Below are 19,171 nucleotides of genomic sequence, written 5' to 3'. Positions count from 1 at the left end.
TCCTTGTGAGAGGAGTATCAGAACTCTAGGTCTGTTACTTTAACTGTTGGTATACTGCTCAGGTTACTGTAGGGATGATTCCTTGCCATTTCAGGAGCACTGGGTATGGTTGTGCAAGTTTTATTTCATCTTATTTTCCATGTGAAAGACACATTTAAAATCTATGAAGAGCCTTCAGTAATCATATTAGATCACTGTTAAAAAAAGGCTATAAGGGTCTTCTATAAAACAAATCACAATTAGAACTTAAGTATCAGTTGGAAATTGGGCTATAATTCTGACTAGCATTTAACTTGTCTTTTGATATGATACAAATCCTTCCTACCTAGTCTGATTCTCAGCCTGAGGCTTTAACATTCTGCCTAGTGTTCATTTTATTTGGTTTAACACCCACCCGTTGTATTTTGCACGATTTTATTTTGCTTTGCCTGAGCTGAACTGCTCCACCTGATGGTGAGAACACTAAAATGCCCTCACTCATGCAATAAGGATTTATTTAAAAAAAAATGTAATCTTGCACGAGCATTCAATGCTGTAAAGGTAGGTGTGCCTTAATCCAGGAGATTTACTGATGATGTTCTTCCCCCTTTATACTTGCATGTAAAGCACTTAAGGTTGTGTAAAGGAGTTGCACAAAGATCTTGAATCCACAGTTTTCTTTCATGTTTCTAGTGAGATACCTAGTGGGTGGGTACTTGTACTGTAAACAAGTGCTTCTCAAAGTCCAGATACTGCCAGAACCTGAGATGCAGCTGTGCTTTGCAAGACATGCATATCTGTTTTTGCTTATGCACAAAAAGGGAAATGCGGCTGCTTGGTAGCTGTTGATTTGATCATATTCTTCTTACACAATGTGGAAATACTTAATGGTTGAGTAAGTTGGGTAGAAGAGCTTGCCCACATGGCATTTTCTATCTCAAGTCCATTTAGTTGCACAGAAAAGGGATAAAAACTAAAGAACTCTGAAAGAAACAGCATGCCTATGAGAAAAGATTTAAATGGTTTTCTTGTGGCATTGAAAAAGAAATAATCACACAAATCTTGTGCAAGCAGTAAAGAAACAGGAAGCATAACAGAGCTGCATGTTCCCAAGTCTTTTAGTTTGCTCAGCTTTTTGCAATGTATGAGTCTGTAGATGCATGCTACAGTAAATTTGTCTCTGGCAGCTTTCAAGTTGCCCTAACATATCAGACTCTTTTCTGTGTGATAGCAATATCTGTCATCTCTGGACTGTCATGTCTTTAGCCAGGAAAGCAAAAGATATGATTTCATATCTTGAGCTGATGTGACTGGGATAAAGGGTGGATCCTGTATGGAAGGATGCTTATATGTAACAGCATATGCAAGGAACGTTCTTTAAAATATTTGATTGTTGGCAGACTGAGGCCAAGATTTCCTGTGCTGTTGAGAAGATAATGTGAGATCTGACCACCTAAGCACAAGCTGATTACATTCAGCCTGTAGTCCTGCAAAAGTAAGGTCATGGGGTACCAACCAAAAAACTCTGTGAACAGGCAGGTTGCCCTAATTCATGCTGTGAAACTGAGGAATTTCCTTGTTGTATTCTGTTTTTATAGCCTCTATCAAAATCTGCAAATTTTAAGCTGTTCATGTAGTTTTGTCCTTCAATTGTATTAACCATATACATTTATATTGCCCAAAATGGTGTGTACAGACTTTTTTTTTTCTTTCTTTTTTTCTCTCTCAGACACCCTGGCTCTGGAATACCAGACAGTGCTGGAACGGGTATCCATATCAGGTAAAAGTTACAGTGCTGCCTAAAAACAAACATTACACATCTGCAGAGCTCTGTTTTTAGTATAGTGGATCTTTGTGTCAATATGTTAGTGTGAATGAGCTACTCAGCATTTCAGAACATTGCTAGATGCTCCCCATCTTGCTTCAGTTCAAGTTGGGAAAGATGAATACAGCTGTCACGCCTGTTTTGAAATGAAGCACAGGCTCTGAAAACAGACCTGGGATATCTAACCATGAAAGCAGACGTCTGCAATGGTGGTAGAATGGTCATTTTGTACAAAGTTCTGAGGATAGTGAAAGTTTTAACTAAGCCTGAGATTCAATTGGTTGGGAAAAGCCAGTATTGTTCTCATAGTTGTTATACTGCATACAGAGTGAGACTTAATCCCTGGCAATTGGTATCATCAAAGAGGAGTCTGAAGAGAGAAGGTAGGTTTCTCCTTTAGGCACTTATATAAGGTCTGTCTGGTCCTCGCCTCATGAAAGCCTGCAATGAAAGAAGGTAAAATTAATGAGAGAATTGAGATTAGTTTCAAGTTTTTATTTTCAGCAATGCCTGTATTTTCATGGATTCAAAAAGCAACAGTGTTTCTCTCTGTTCTAGGTCAAAGTATTAGAACTTAACTTCAAAAAAGGACTTAAGTAATTTATCTCCTTTACTAAGGAGAAGAATGCCACTGTAAGAGTGAAAATGCCCTTTCGGGTTGTGTCCTTCTGCACTCATTCCCTCTTTCAGTTTTCAAAAAAATTTTGCTTATTTGAAATTTGGTTTCCTTAAAAAAATCTTCAGAAGAACAATAACAGTATACTTATTCCTTACTGCACTGCTAAGGTTTTAACTAGTTCCAGGAATATTTAATTCCTATGTCCAAGTTCTGGCCATGTTGCACAGAAGCACAGCTGTTCGAATGACATGCAGGTGCTGCAGTAACACTAGGATTAACTGTAGCCCTACAACTCCAGAAACTATTCTCTGCCAGGGGAAGAAGGAGCAGGAGATGTGAAAGAAGGGTAGAAATTTTATCTATCATTATCTGGTTGAACAGTGGCTTTCAAAGTTTGCATACCCTAACAGCTTTGAGAAACCTGTCCTGTGCTTTCCCTTAGTTTGTGCTACTGGACATAGTTGTTAAAGTATGGGATGTATTTAAACAGAGCAGTCAACCTGCTCTAAAGGATTCAAGGTATTTTTCAAAAACGGTAACTCCTGAACTCTGCCTTGGCTGTACCACTGCCTTATTTTGCCTCCTAGCCTGATAAAAGTGACTTTCAACATGGATGTTATGAAAATCAGTGAATTAATTCAGTGTTCCCTTTTATTATTTATAATAATAACAGTAAGGTAGCCCTTTCAAAGAAAAAGTATCATCATTTGTATGGGCTAGGAATGTACTTGGGAAAGCCAAGAGCCACCTGTTTTCTTAGTGCCCTTTGTATAACAGAAGGCAACAAGAGATTAAAATTATGAAGTGCAGTTTTCCCTTTTGTTATAAATCAGAGGTAACAAAAGTTTCAAATACGACCTACTAAGATGGTCTTCAAAATTTTTAATAACTTCTGAGGATAACTTTTGGTATCTTTTTTAATTAGTCTGATTCTAATTCTAAACCTGAGCTTGTTTAAAATGCTTTTTTTTTTTTTTTTCTTTAGTTCAGCATCCAGGAGTCTTGATAGGGAGCATTGAAGCATTGTACTAGCTGCTATCCAAATATAATTGACCCTGAATTGCAACAGCTCCAGCAAAGAGTTTACAATTTAAGGAGTCTAACCTGTAACCTGTCTAGGGCATATTGCTGCTTTTTTTTATTATTATTATTTTTATTATTATTTATTTTATTTTCCCTAAAGAGCAGGGAGGAGAAAAAAAAAGTCATTGCCAGACTGGAAGGTATGAAAGGTATGAGGAATAGTATTGTCAGAAAGGCGCATAATTCCCTTGTGACAGTGGAGAGCCCTGGACAGGCTGAACGGGAGGAGAACTGTGTTTAGGTTTGGGTGCTCTTGAAGGTTGCGTACCTGTTGGAAAGAGTTCAGTGGAGAAAATTCAGCAAGAATGACCAAAAATCTTGATCTGAGAAAGGTTGAACAGATTTGTTCATTTAGCCTCATAAGAAATACTGATTTAGATTGCACCCAAGGGCTGGAGGGTGAACTGAATAACATTAGCGAAGCAGCAGAAGAAATTGAATGGGGGAAATGTTGAATCTTGATCTCTCCGAGATTTTAAGAACAATCATTTGTCAGAATTGATATGGCTGCAGTCACTGGTACCTTTCAGTCCTGTTTTCTACTATTTTTGTGTGTTTACATGCAAGAAGAGATTTATTTATGACAAAAGACCATGAATCTTACTGATTAAAGAACATGTATTTACCAGACTTATCAGAAGAGCAAGATCATTCAGAAAGTTAGATACAACTTATAGAGGGTGGCCACTAAACTTAACTATATCTAAAATCATGCTACTGGTAGAGAGGGTCCAACAGAAAGCAAATCATCAAATAAAAAGTAATTATTAAAACCATTGTGTCGGAGATAAAAATGTCTACTGGGTGCTAATCAGAATTAAGTATTGGGTTTTCAGTTTGGGGCTTGTTGCTTTATTTTCTTAACTGGATAAGATTTCTAATCTCTTATTTGCCACAAATCCTTTGTAAGTTACTCAACACAGCATTGCAGAAATCCAGCTGGACTTACTGTAAATATAGTCAAATGAATCATTCTGCTGACAATTTACCTATAAGCACAGAATAGTCCTATTGAATTTGAATCTATGGAGAACTGAAACCTAACATTTAAACTAAGTTAAACACACACTGTTGATCCTTTCATGGAGGGAAACCATGATATCTGTAGAATCTCCCTACATTATCAATATATATAGGTTTAGAATTAGTAATGATATTATTAATAAAGCAGCTGACAATCTTTATTGTTTTATTTCCCCGGTGAGTTCTCTTGCAATAATGAGTATAGTAGTCTCATTGCTAGCTCATGTTCTTGTCCCTTTTTTTAATTACACCTAAATTAAATGCTTATTGGCAGTCTCACTAAGTCAGAAAAATATTATATTGGTCCAAGAAATGGCTTTAAAAGATTGATTTTAAGTGTACACATTTTTCATAAAGCATAAGCATGTGTCTATGTTTAAATAACCTACATAAAGCATTCATGTGGGCACCTAAGGATTGTTTCTGAGCTACAAAGAACTGCTCTGCAAAAGGGAATGGTAATGAAAGAGGCAAATGAAATGCCTCTTGCCAATGGAAATAGTTCATGCCCTGCTTGGATGTAATGGTTTTGCCAGTGCAAACTGCTCTAGAGAGTTACGGTTCATCTAATCCCACAGGAGATGCCCTCAGGAGTTTCTCCTGTGCCAGTGCCCCTCTCTGTCACTGCAATGGAAGACATGACTAGCAGGGAGGCACAATCACATGGAAATTAGAGCAGCTCCTAGGACTGGCTGTTTTAGACTGGGGGCTGAACAGCTTATGCATGCCACCAGTTACCTTCTTTGAAGTCACCCCAGATTGGTTTTGGTTATGTATAAGTTCCTGTGGCTTGTTATTTTTATTTCTTTTACTTTTAAACTTCTGTGTTAACCATATTGTATATCAAACAAGATGCCTGGATAAATTTATTTTATTTTCTTCTTTTCAAATATTGACATGTTCCCAGAAAATGGTTAAATTCTTTAAAAGTAGACTAAAGCTCGCAACATTTTAATCATGAGCAGATGAGATTATATACTAGCATTACTTTAATCTGCTCTAGCATTGTTTCTTTTGATGTACAGCAAGATATTTCAAGTAGTCTTTCAAAACTAAGACTTAGGAGTACTCAGAATTTACTTTGTTCTAGGTTCCAAATGGACAACATCATCATTTTTTGGTATTACAATATTAAAATACTGTCAAGATTAAAACATAAGAGGAGGGTAGGCTGGGGAGCTTTATTTTTCCAGTGACATCAAAGTTTGAAAGAGGCTACCATCATAATTTTTCTTACATAGGATGCCTATGTATAATTTAGTAATCCCTTCATGATTAAATATGCCTCCTATATACCTCAGCTGCCTGTAATGTCAGTTAGACTCTATTAACCTTTTCTCATCTCCATATTTCAGCCACTGATGCCTGACCTTCATTATTACTACCTAGTTGAATTGTCATTCTACTGGTCCTTAATGTTTTCTCAATTCATTGACATCAAAAGAAAGGTAAGAACAATGGGACAAAAAACATTGAAAGCTTTAAGCACATATCTATCTTGACTTCAGGAATACCTGTATTACCTGTGCAGATAACTGGAAATAGTTCTTTTTAGTCACCACCTCTTGCAGATATTCATTACTGAGAAACTGGTGTTGAAGTGCTTGTCTTACTCTGTTCCTTGTTACTATGATGTGGGGTTTTTCTGCATGGGAAGAAGAGCCTGGAGTAATCAAATATTCAAGGAGAAATAGCAGCAGCCAAAAAAACCTGCTCTCATACAGTGACTTAAATGGAATTGAACACACAGTAGCTAGTAGATGTACGGTTTCTTCTAAGAGTTAAATGCTGAAATATCATTGATGGAGCAAGACTACCTCTTAAATTCACAGTATCACTTTGGTAAAATCTATGAGAGCTTTCAATTTATTCTACAAAGGGATGTTAAAAACAGGGATACATTTATTATAAAAAAGTGATGTTACATTTAATCTTACCTTTACGGTTATAACATTTCACGTAGCTGAGCATTGCAATTAAGGGGATATTAATCAAGGAAATAAAACTCTGGAAAGATAAAAAAACATTTTTCTAGTTTCAGTAGCAACCTGTTCCATACTCCATCATCCAAGTTCTCTCCTCCAAGGAGAGCGCTAGTCCACAGCAGAACAGGCAGCACAACAGTCATTCTATACCAAACAGTCCACTGAGCTATTCTTGCAGGGGTTTGTTAATGTTGCAAAATTATTTAAAACATTTGGAAGAATTTTATAATATTTTATGTGCCTCCTTTTACTGCCATTTAGTTAATTGATTGTAGGCTATGCTAATCGAAGTATCCTTCTTTAATAGAATTTTAGCAGGAGCATAACTCTGAAAAGAGTAAATGAACAATCCAGTATATCCTGAATAAATTTGTTTGCTATTTGGAACCACAGTGTGCTGCTCCTGGAGGTCTTGTGTCAGAGCTGCATGTATCGAAAAATATCCCTTTATTTGAATTTCCAAATTTTTCCAGAAGTAGAAGAAAACTCAGGAAAACATCCACAAATCTTAAATCCATATTGGAGGGTAAACTGTAAACAAAACAAGCAATTTAGGATTAAATATCCCTTACTGTTAGTCATGAGCTTGAAATGAGTACAACTTCATTGTTTCAAAAAACAGAGATGCAGAAAAAGAGTGCTGAACGAAGCTGTATGATAGCAGAGATGAATTTAAATCAAGAGTAGCATTGACTAATATACATAAACTGCAGGTGCCAGCAATACTGAATAGCCATTTGTCAATATATCAACTAAAACCAAACCTCTGCAACAATGTTACAAAATTTTTTAGGTTATTTTTCTAGAACTGTATTGTGTCTAATCAGTCTCCCTGCATTCATATTCAGCCCTCCCCACTGTGTCATTGGTTATATTTTATTTTCCTTGTGTACCTTGGAAGGGAGGAATATTTTAACAGCAATTGTTGCAATTGCAACAGTACTGCAATTTTGCAGTACAATACATCGTTAAAGAATATTTAATTGATTCCTGACTAGTTGCTTTGTTCATGTGAAAAATAATTGGAGTCTACCCTAACAGCATCTAGGTTCAGTGCTGAAGTGCACTTCTGAAAAGGGCCTTTGGGAGGCCAGTAATACCTTTCTCATTTAATACATCTCATGAGCAATTGCTATAGCTTTTTCCCCCATGACTTGGAGAGTTTGTTCCCATTGATGAGCTGAGCACAGAGCTAAAGCCCAATCCTGTCCATAAGTCCATCTTTTGCAAGTCTGTTTCTCAGTTATGTATACATGACTTTTTATTAGGGAGACTTTGCAGCAGCCTACTGTGGAAATAGAATGGGAGATGGAGGTGGGGAAGTGGATTGCTAACAGCTAACACCCCTGCCACAGATTTGCAATGCTTAAAGCCAGAGCACCAGATCAAAGCATCGTCCCATGCACCTGCTGTGTCTGAGAACATCCAGTGTCCAGCAGAGAGCAGGAGTACAGTATCAGCAAGTCAAAAGCCTTTCATTATAAGGACCCTGCAGGAGACAGTGGAGGTGCCATATTTATAAATAACCTATTAGATCACAGACCAGTTTGGACTGTGGAGACAGTTCTTTTTGTAGTGTAAGCGAAGTTGAGAACTAGGGGGATTAGACTGGAGAAATGCAGGCATGCACTGGTGTCATACAGTAAAACTGTTCTATAGTGGGGTGAGTGCAAGCTGTCAAGGAAACCCATAAGCTGAAAAATGTTAGCACTGGTATCTTACAGTAGTTGACAAAAAATAGTACAAGCTTGACAGAGGCACCAGCTCTTGCAGCACCATAATAGTTCTCTTTAAAAAAGCAGGTTTAGTTTAAAAAATGTGGAGACCTCCTAATGTACTCAATATGCAATGCATGAAACGGTGCCCATATTAAATAAGGCTCTGTTTAACTGGAAGAAGCAGGAGGAAATTTGCCAACTAATATCAGTTGCTATTGTAATAGTTCCTGACAGCTTATACAGAGCAAATTAACAGTTCTCAGCCTGAGAAACCTGTTGATGTTTTCATGTTACAGTGAGAGGAATACTTTTAGTCTTGGTTACCATTTTAGGTACTTTAAATTCAGCAGTGGCTGTGTTGTAGTGTCTGGGATGATCAAAAGTTCCCTGGGAGCCTCATGCACTGCAGGAATTCAGTCAACCACTTTTATGTAGCTGGGTTTCTCTGGAGGTGCAGTAGGTCCTCTCTGAGCACCAGCACTCAGCACTGGCCTGACTGCAGTACTGGTCTTTTACTTGCTGTGGCTCAAGAGAAATGTACTTGCTGTTTTCCATCTCCGTTATTCTTTTCTAATAGCAAATTCATAACTTCAGAATTACTTCCAATTGGTTTGCTGACTTTCAAATACCTGTTTGTCTTTATTTAGGTGTTATGAATTCCACCAGATTACCTTTGCCTGGCTGAATAGGTGTGAGCAGAATATTTAGGCTGTTGCACATACCTATTATTGGCATTAACACAGCAAGCTGAGTAGATTAACGTTTATGGTTTTATAATGGCATGTTGTTTGCTTCATAAATATCTACTATGTTGATGTAATGTTGTTCTACCCCGAACGGTTTTCATTTTTGAAGACTGCAACCTAGTATAATTTGGGTTATTTATCATCTCTGTCCAGTTTCCCATACTCCTCTTTTGTAGAACAGAATTAGATCAGGGAACTTCGTTACTCTTACAAGACCCTGATGAGTTTTAAAAGCAGGGAGGCTTATTTATATGCTTTCTGGATACCTAAAGTATTGCTTGATAGAAAAATATGACAGGTGTATTTAAGAGAATGTATAAAATTTCTACTCAGTCAGTGTTTTAACAGGTTTGTGGAAGATCTAGGAGACCTTTTTGTGTATTCACACCTTCTAGTTCCAAGCATTTGGCAATTCCCAGAGCTTCTGTGGTTTACTTTTTTTTTGAAAATGACAGTTGGCTCATTCCCAAAATAACATGATTTGTAGCTGCTAATTTTCTTGAATATTCCATTTTGATTCTAGAAAATTTATGCTATGTTTCACTAAATCTGGATCCTAGATCTCTTTCTTCAGACAGCAACAAAAAGACTCATAGATTTGATTTATTTTGTTTCAGAGGAAAGGAATTTAGATTGTGTACGTTTTACAGACTTTTACTAGAACTGTAATGGTTGAAACCTTTAGTGATAATCCCTTTCCTTCTTGATCTATAACATAGCCCATTTCCAGAAGCTGGAGTGACTAATGCAGATGATGTTTTACCCTTTAGTGACACTAACGCTCCATAGCCACTTGGCAGTTTAGCCAGTGAGTGTGACATGCTAAACAAACATGGGTAGCAGAAGCCTTGATTCCAGAGGGCTTGTCCAGAAGTTGAGACCCATGGGGTTTCTCTGTTGTCTGCCCTGTGTTCTTCCCACTGATGGTGTCAGTAGGTTCTTTCTTCTGTTCTTAGCCACATATTTTCATGACACAGGCACATGACATATTTCAGCAGTTACAGCTGGAGGCTATAAGTCTGCTGTAAAGAAATGCATCTTGCACAAACATACATACAGTTTGGAATACATTTTAAAAAAGAAAAAGCCCGTAACTGTACAGCTGCTCTTACGCTGTGTGTGGGTGAAAGTGCTTGAGTAAGCTGGGAAAACAAGTACCACTTGACATTACAGGGACTTGTACCATTAGTTACTATGTATTCATTACCCTTATGTATAATTAAAATCCAACAGGCAGCATCTTCAAAGCATAGTGTTAGTTACTGACGAAGAAATATCACAAACAAGAAAGGACCAGAATAATAAAAGTAGTCTTATTTATATCACTGCTACTTTTTTCCTAACAATTCTCAGTTGTTTCAGAGCTGGCAGAGTCAGATAACTGTCTCTTTTACAAAGCATTATTAGAGGAGTTCCCTGGACAGCATTTCTGTAAGTAGACTCATACAGAAGTGCGGAAGACTGCTGCCCAAGAGCATTAGGGCTGCTTAGGAATAATCCATATTGTCAGGAATGCCTTGAAGAGCTCCCAAGAGGGACTAGAAGTCTTGTGTTTGTAGAACATGAATGTGTCAGCTATGAAAACAGAGGTTTTCTATTTGGCTTCTTCCCCTGTTTGGACTGCTTATGTGCTAACATAATTGCAGTTAGAAGGAAAATTAAGAACAGTGCCATAGCATTTGCAGCTGAAGCAGGTAAAGAGCTAGGCTGCAGTATAGCCATATAGCAATGCTCATAGCTTACTTCTAATCCCAGGGAATAAGGTAGGTGCTTTGCTGTTTTGATTATGGTATAGTGAAGTGGTCCCCATGTGTGGGTTTGTAGTTACTGAAATGACTAAGATGCTGTACCTTTGCTTTCGCTTAAGGCCCTTAGGCAGGAAAAAATAGCCTTTTGTTCTCTTTTGTTCAGTCTGCTTTACAAAATGGATTTAAAGCAATGGCTTGCTATGACTGCTGAATGTATTTGATTGCATTCCATGCTGCTGGTGAACAAATAACCCAGCTGAGAAATGTTGGGTGTATACCAAACTAGGATACAGTTCCCTGCTTTTAGTCTTTTTTTTTTTTTTCTCTCTTTTCTTCCCCCACCCCACCCCAGCTTTAGAGATACTGGCAGTGCCCATTGATGAGCATCTGTAGGAAACAGGACCTTGTTGCATCTGATAGCATTAAACATAAAGTGATAGCCTGGAAGCAGGTCCTGTACCTATTCAGTTAGCGAGACTTCTCAAGCTACAGGTTTTTTCTGCGGACCCCAGGTGCACATTGCAGTGAAGCCATATGCTGGTTCTGAGAGGCAGTGGCACTGCACATCTTTGAAAACAGCAGTGCCTGCTACATGCTTGCTGCATTCCCAACGAGAGGTATGGTGACACTGGGCAGTTATTCTTCCCAGTGTTGGGCAGACAGCAGTCAGCAGCTGTAGCTGTTGCTTTTCCGGAGTTGACCCTGTGTTAGTGGGAGCTCATCAGCACTTTCCGTAGGGTCCTCGTCCTGCCTGACACACATACCCTTTGCAAACCAGGTGCTGCCTGTCTGAAGACTTCAGGGTTTCAGTTTTAGTTTCTCTGCTGTGGGCCTCTTAGCTGAAGACTGCCACAGCTCAGCAGGACTGGCCCACCAAAGCTGCCAGAAAGCCAAATTCCATCTCCCAAGATGCTTGATGAGCAGGCTGCCAGAAGTAGCTGCTGGTTCTAACTGCCTGGGTCTCACTCCCTTCAGACAGCCCTGCAGGACAGCCACTAGATCTGCTGAGAGCTGTGGTAGTAACTTTGTACCCTGCGCATGGAGAAACTCCCTGGTCAAATGATGCCTGTGATCTTTTCTTCAGGGTTTTGATACCACTTTCTCAAAGCTGTGCAGGTAGTTCAGCAAACTCCAGCAAGACTTCTTTTTGACTGGCTTAGTGTCTTGCAGAGAAAAGTCTCATCTTTGCAGGTCCTGTTCTCTAAGTGATGATTCTGGGGTCTAGCCAAGGCAAACAATACAGGTCATTTCCTCTGCTTTGCCTGCCCCTTGGCATGTATCTGGGAATGTGATGTTACAGGGGCGCCGCTGCTCCTGGTATTTTTCAATAGTAACAGTTACTTGCTGGCCAAATAACTCAGAGTTACTGATGTGGAAACCAGCTAACCTGCATCATTTAGGAGGCAGCAGATGAGATCTGAGTAAGAGGAGCTGCACCAGCTCATTTGAAAACTTTTCTGACCCTGTTGCAGTGTGAAGACAAAGCAGCTTCATTAAAAACAAACAAATAAAAAACTGGAACTGGGATTCTCAGCTCTGTGAAAACTCTCAGTTATGCTTGGCAGGTGACTTGATAACTCCTAGTGTGGTGGAAATGTGTTTTCCATTCCTGTGTAGCTATTGGAACTTTTGTGAATGGTGCATTATTTTGCATATTGTGTGTTGTTTGGTGTATAAAAAATACGGTGTGATTTGATTTTTATGTACATATGCCTTTTTAAAGTAACTTCAGCCACAAATGTTTGCTTCAGCAGGTTAAATTACTATGAACTGAGAAATGCAGATACTGCCTAATTTTCAATAATATTTTTGCATTTTGTTAACATACAATGATTATTTTATTGAGTGACACATATAGCAGGGTATTTAATGCAGTTATGTAGCAGGATCTTTATATAACATAACCATAATGCTGAGTTTAAAAAACATCCATCCATTTTTACATAAGGGTACTGAATCTCACTGTTTGCTTCATTGTTTTTTTGCTTTTTCCCCCTGCTTCTTGCTGCTCTAGGATTTTGGTGTCATGTTTACACATCACATTGTAGCAGTCATCCTGATAACCTTCTCATATGTAACCAATTTGACACGAGTGGGAACCTTGACCTTCTGTCTCCATGACGTGGCTGATATTGTCCTAGAGGTGAGATAATACATACATCATCAGTGTCTGTGCATGGTATTCACTATTCGCAGAGCTAGCATGTCAGTGGGTAGAATTATTTGCTATGCAGAACAAGGCTTTCCTAAGCAAAGAGTCCAGTTCAAGATAGTAATGGTGATTAATATAGTGTATTTTCTTGCTGAAATATATTACACTTGTAGCAGTGCATTTTGTGACTTCAGGCTGGTTTATCCCTTGTCAAGTTGCGTGTACACAGCAGAGACTGGTAATGCATTGCAGGCCAGGGAGGATTACACACAGATATTAAATGTAACATGGTAAAATCAGAAGCTCAAAGTTGCAAAATTTGGAAGGTGGTGACTGTGGGATAGAAGCTTCCGGTTCTTGATCCTCCTGACGTGGTGTGTGGGGCAAGAACCCTGTCTCCAAAAGAATTAAGGTGACATGGTTTGTTTCTGCTGTGCTTTGCTGGGCAGAGGGTGCTGGACAATGTAGTGGCTGTTTCTGCATGGGCAGTGAACTGACCTCTATTCCTCAGGATTTTCCAGGTTCCCATCCTCCACATCCAGATGCCAGTATTAAGCAGTTGGCTTTGGAGAAGGAGGGATGATTGAAATTCTTTTAAGTCAAGATGGTCTGTAACTTCCATAATGGCAATTTAGAGGTGTTGTCATGCTGTATCCACATCAGTTTTTAGACAGCTCTGGATGATGCTGGGATTGGGCTGTCTGTGAACTCTCAATCAGGATCAAACCAAAGTTAATAACTATTTTGTCTGAAATTATTTTTTATTAAAGTAGTTGCAAGGATCCTATTATGCAAGAATATAGTCTCACTGTGTGAATCGTGTTGCAGAATCAAAATCCTGCCATTCTGGTTTGATAGTGCTGCAAATCTGGTTTTTTATTTTCTAATCTGTTTTTAATCTAGAAGGCACATGACTGCCAGAGATAGAAAGCAACAAAGAATCTGGATTTCCTCTGTTAGAAAGAATTACATCTTTAAAGTTTATTTTTCTGTTTTAGCGATGTGTGTAGAGCCATTCTGCTAGCTGTGGGTTCACCCAAACTTTCTTTGTTTCTCTTTTTTCACAACCAGAAGGATGTACTTGAAGGTGTTCATTCCAGATCAGTGTCTGTGGAACTGTAAATCCACTGAAGAGCAGCTGTAATAGGCTAGCTAAAACCTTACCTTAAACACAGTGAGATACATACTTTAGTTCAATTCTTCTGATCATTCACTGGCTAAGACAAAGAGAAATTGCTGGTATTCTCACAAATATTCAGCAAATACATGTCCCTGTGAGGCACATGCTTTAGTGGTCTTTCTAGTCAATTCAGTCTGTTCTGACTGGACATACTAAAGCTACTCTAAAGCGTAAGAAAGACAATTACAAGCCCTGAGCAATATTTACTAGGAGGGCCATTATGACTCCCTCCACAGACTTTCTTCTGCTAGGGCAGTGGGTTACAGCCCTGGTGCCATAAGAAAGAAGATGAACTATTATACACTGCTGACATTACTGGGGGGAAAGTCAGTGCAGAGGAAGATTACCAAACTGCAAAAGAAGCAGTAAAATATCTTGCCATGATGGGTCAGTTGTGCACCTGACCTGTTTCACGTATTACGTATTTGTAAAAATGAAAAGCTATTTCCAGAGGCCACTAGACTTTCCACCTACCATTTCATAGTGAAACATGTCCAGTGGAAAGCTAGAATGCAACATTTTTGCTATTTTCATTGCAGAAGGTAGTATATATTGGTAGGAATACCGGAGGTGAGGTTTTTTCCATAGGTCTTGAGGCATCTGAAGGTACAGAAGTCATAATAGGATTTTCAGGAATCCTTAGCTGTTCTCTTAGATCTGAGTGCAAGTTATCTTGGAGACTCTAAGCAGCCTAGCCATGGCAGGACAGGCTGAACACAGAGTAATTTTCTTGCCTATGAAGCCACTACATTAGTTTAAACTAAAATCTAGGCTACTGAGAGGCAACTTTCAGAATCCCAGCTAAGTCGTTTATGGGGTCCTTAGTATCTTTGCACTGCAGTACAGCTTGTGGTTTGGAGACGCTGTGACCTAAACCTGCTAAAGCACTTAAAATCCTGTCTGTTTGGGGACCTTGAGACTTTTCAGCTTCGATTAATGAACACTGTGACAAGTTTTGATGCCGCTGTATGGATGTGAATAGTTATCAGTTTGGTATGCTTCTGGTGTATGAGCCTCACATAGCTGACAGTTCAACCTGAATCCTTTCTGTCAGGTTCCAGCTATCTCCTGACACACTTTTCTAAAAAAGCGGGGAATGGACACTTCGAACCAAGGCAAATAGCTGAACTATAAAATGAATGGATTTAAATAGTCTAACAAGAGTATCTGGAAGAGCTGTGTTACTCAGTTATAGTCACAGGTTTTAATCTTTGAAAATTGTGTTGTATTGTCTTAGGTGGCCAAATTCCATTGAACAACAGCATACTCTTTCCCTTCCTTATCAATATAATTCATAGATTTGTTATTGAATAACTGATGACCGAACAACTGTACTGTTTTTGAGAAATGACATGATACTACTAGAAGTTGCTATAGCAATATCAGCTCCACACACTATGAAACCAGCTTTTATAGACTACCACCATGGAAATACATCCAAAATTTGTATCTGAACTTTCAGTCATCTGAAAATCAAGGTGTTAGTAACTTCTGCTTTGCATGTTGGCACCAAAGTATTCTTTTTTCCTTAAACCAAACAGTGAGTACAAAGTGCTAGGAATCTCATTTGTGTCCACTAGAATATAGGACTGATTTGGAAGGGTTATGTTTTCTTCGCAGCGCTGGTGGCTTTCCTCATGTTTTGCAAGCTTCCTAACTTGTTTTCTGTTAGTGAGGAATATCCTTTATATGAGGTTTTTAGTGGAAATATTGCCGGAGTTAGGTAACATCCAAAAGTGCAGGTTGGTTTTAGCATCCAGATTGTCTGACATGAGCATTGAGCATTTTCAGGTTCAATGTGTTCATGCCAAAAAAACCCAGACAGACTGCCTCTCACCATTTTAGGCAATTCTCTGGTTTGAATTCTGTGTTCAGAATATTCTGCATGCATGGTTGTGGTAATTTTGCTCCCTGTTAGCCCTCTGGAAAATCTGCACAACTAAGCATCTTCTCAATATGGGAGCTGGATACAGGTGCCTTCAGAGGGGGACTTTGAAAGGGTTCCCAACTGGCTTAAGTGGGCACTAAATCAGGCTCTTCGTGTACTTCACTGTGCAGTGACTCTCTGGATACATTTGACAGAAAGTATGAAGACTGTCCCTGCCTTGAAGCAGATGTTTTACAATAAGTAACTGCTTACACACAGGAATACTGTGGAAGCAGCATGGATGTCTTAAAAGAAGCTTGCTTGTACATACTCCTTTCTTCAGGGACAAGAGGACAAAGAAACTTCAGGGAAGTAATTAGAACTTCAGAAGAGTAATTAGTGACTCCTTCACTGAGGAGGAGTCAGAAGACTGCATGAGGAAAAATGAGAGAAACATGTAAAAACAGGCATAGGGTAACAAGCTGGAAAGCCAAGTTGGGAAGAGAGCCTTGGAAAAAGATTTGAAGGGGAGGGGTATAATCTTTGGGGTGGAAATGGTTCCATATAGGCCAGAAAGGAAGAAGAGATGCTGTAGGAGAACATAGGATATGGGGCATAGTAGATGATTTGAGACAAAGTTTATATATAGTAAACACTAGAAGATCAGAGAGCATGGGGCAGGTAGAAGATGGATGGATGTTGAAAATGCAAGTGGAGCATACTGGAAAGCTGAGAGATAGGTAGGTACTTCTTGGATGGGGACAAGAACAACGTAAATACAATGGGGTTCAATTAAAGGTTTAGAAGGGTTTTGTGAATCTGAAATAGCAGGATTTCAAGAAGGAAATTGGATGGGGAAGGAAGAAATGAGAGATGTACTCTGGTTTTATTCAGTCTGGGGTTTCACCTGAGAAGACATTTGCTATGTGCTTGGTGGAGAGGTGTTACGAGATCACTGCAAGGTGGCCCAATGAAAATGTTAGTAATTTCATAAAAAGTTTATTTCTTCTTTGTACAGCTTATACACAATACAAGAGAACTCAGTTGTCCTCACAGAAGTAAACAGACATTTCTTTCTTTTACAGGCTGCCAAAATGGCAAACTATTGCAAGTGTCAAAAACTGAGTGACCTTCTGTTCCTTACATTTGCCATTGTCTTCATTGTCACTAGGCTTGGCATATATCCCCTATGGTGAGTAAGCGTATCATTTTCCTCATACACTAAGCATCAAATAAGCTTGGAAATAACTCTGTTGTAATTGAACATGATTCATTGACATTACTCTGTTTCCCAAAGCACCAAGGAGCGTTTCAGACGTAACTAGGTGCTGAAATAGCCTATTTGCTAGAGTGCTGTTGTGTTTAACGTGTGCTGGACAAGAAATGTATGTGGCTTCTCCTGGTTTTAAGGTAGAAGTGGGTTGGATACCACATAGCTTCAGGTTAGTAGTTGGATGCCTGTGTTGGCAAGAAGTTAGAGGAGAAATAAAATATTGGTCACTGAAGACACTGATCAGAGGCTGAGGTTGAAGCCAGGATCTTCTCATTAGCTTTCAGTGCACACTTTATGAACACGTTCAGCTTAAAGAAAAATGGTGAAATAAGGAAAATTTGGCCTACTGAAATCAGTATAAGGATGTTATTGCCATGCAGATTTCAATACTGAAGGCTACTCCTTTTCCACCCCTCCTTTGAACTGGGGGTCCTGGGGAAGCTGTGCAATACATACATCTATAATGTGTCACCATGATCTCACCTCTTCCCAGACAAAGACAGCTGCTTGAAGGTGCACGTACTCTTTCTTCTAGGTACACAGACATGCATGCACACAAACAGAACATAGATGTTCAGCTCTTTAGCTAGGGTCATAAATATCCAGAAGCAGCTGTCTAGTTAGGAGACACACCGATGCACTTCAGTGTAGAAACCCATTCAAGTTTTTCTGTAAATTGTGCCCTATATATGAGAAGGGCTGGGAGAAGGCGTTGCCCTCACTCTCTTTGTTGGTTTTTTTTTTATTATTATTCTAGATCCTTCATTTCTCTTGTATGAACAGAACTAACCCAAATTGTGTCTGTGTCCCTGTGAGAGCAAGAGGGGCCTGTCATTGCATCATAAGATTACAGTGACAGTTTGGGTTTGGGGAAGCACCAAGAATGCCAGAAATACTACCCTTTGCAGCGTGTTATTTAGAGAGATTACCTCCAAGCTCCTTATGTAAGCATGCAGAGGATTTACAGATGTCAATATCAACCTCTCTGCCACAGTTTCCTTTCAAATCCTCTATAATGATATCTCTTTGGGGTTTTGTTAATGTAAACAGGATAAGACCAAGATGCCCTCAGGGAGCTGTGTCATCAGTTCTGCTTAGGAGTACAATGTAGAATTCTCATTTAGCATTTAATGACTCCAAAGATAATGTGATAATGCCTGGTCCCTATTGCACCATGAGTTGGCGAAGGACCATGACAAAAGGAGAAAACGGATAGACACACAAACTATGTATTTAAAAACGCTTGTTATTTTTTCCAAGGATTAATTATTTGTTTCTTAAACAGCTTTGCTTCCCTTTCCTCAGTCCTTCCTTGAAGCTAACTTGCTCGTTCACTGAATTTCTGTAAATGAAGCAAGCTAGTTTTTTTACGTGCATGATCTCAGATAGGAAAAATGGTGGCACTCCATCTGGCACTACCAGAGAGATAAATAGCTACTGGAGAGAGCCCAGCAAAGGGTCACTGAGATTGATTAAGGGACTGGAATTCTTCTCACATAAGGAGAGGCTGAGACAGGTGGGACTGTTTAGCATAGAGAACAGAAAGCTCACGATGGGTATTATAAATATATATAAATATATGAAGGGAAAGTGTAAAGAAACCTGAGCAAGGCTCTTTTCAGTGGTGCCCAAGGCCAGGACCAGAGGCAATGAGCATGAACTGAAACACAGGAGGTTCCATATGGACATCAGGGAACACTTTTTCACTGTGAGGGTGACTGAGCACTGGCACTAGTTGCTCAGAGAGGTTGTGGAGTCTCCATACCTGGAGATACTTGAAAGCCATCTAGACATGATCCTGCGCAGCCTGCCACAGGTGACCTAAGTTGGACAGGGTGACCTCTAGAGGTCCCTTCCAACCTCGGCCATTCTGTGATTCTGTGTGCTGCTTTATGTGTTTAGCTGTGGCTCCAGCATTTCAAGCTCACTCCATATTATTTGAAATGGCAAAGAAGGTACTGCTGACTTGAAAT

At 39.2% G+C, this 19,171-nt stretch overlaps 1 protein-coding gene across 2 annotated transcripts in view; it reads left to right on the top strand.

Moving 5' to 3' along the window:
- The window catches only part of CERS6 (ceramide synthase 6), a 128,319-nt gene that overhangs the window by 88,243 nt on the left and 20,905 nt on the right, over positions 1–19,171 (top strand). For both annotated transcript variants that reach the window (XM_055813111.1, XM_013298870.3), the window contains exons 5-8: positions 1,709–1,759; positions 5,885–5,977; positions 12,741–12,869; positions 17,011–17,117. In XM_055813111.1, the coding sequence (XP_055669086.1) occupies positions 1,709–1,759; positions 5,885–5,977; positions 12,741–12,869; positions 17,011–17,117 (380 nt within the window). The remainder of the gene's footprint in view (positions 1–1,708; positions 1,760–5,884; positions 5,978–12,740; positions 12,870–17,010; positions 17,118–19,171) is intronic.

Source organism: Falco peregrinus, chromosome 8, assembly GCF_023634155.1.
Source record: "Falco peregrinus isolate bFalPer1 chromosome 8, bFalPer1.pri, whole genome shotgun sequence".
Taxonomy (NCBI): Eukaryota; Metazoa; Chordata; class Aves; order Falconiformes; family Falconidae; genus Falco; species Falco peregrinus.
This window is presented reverse-complemented; position numbering and strand designations above follow the sequence as displayed.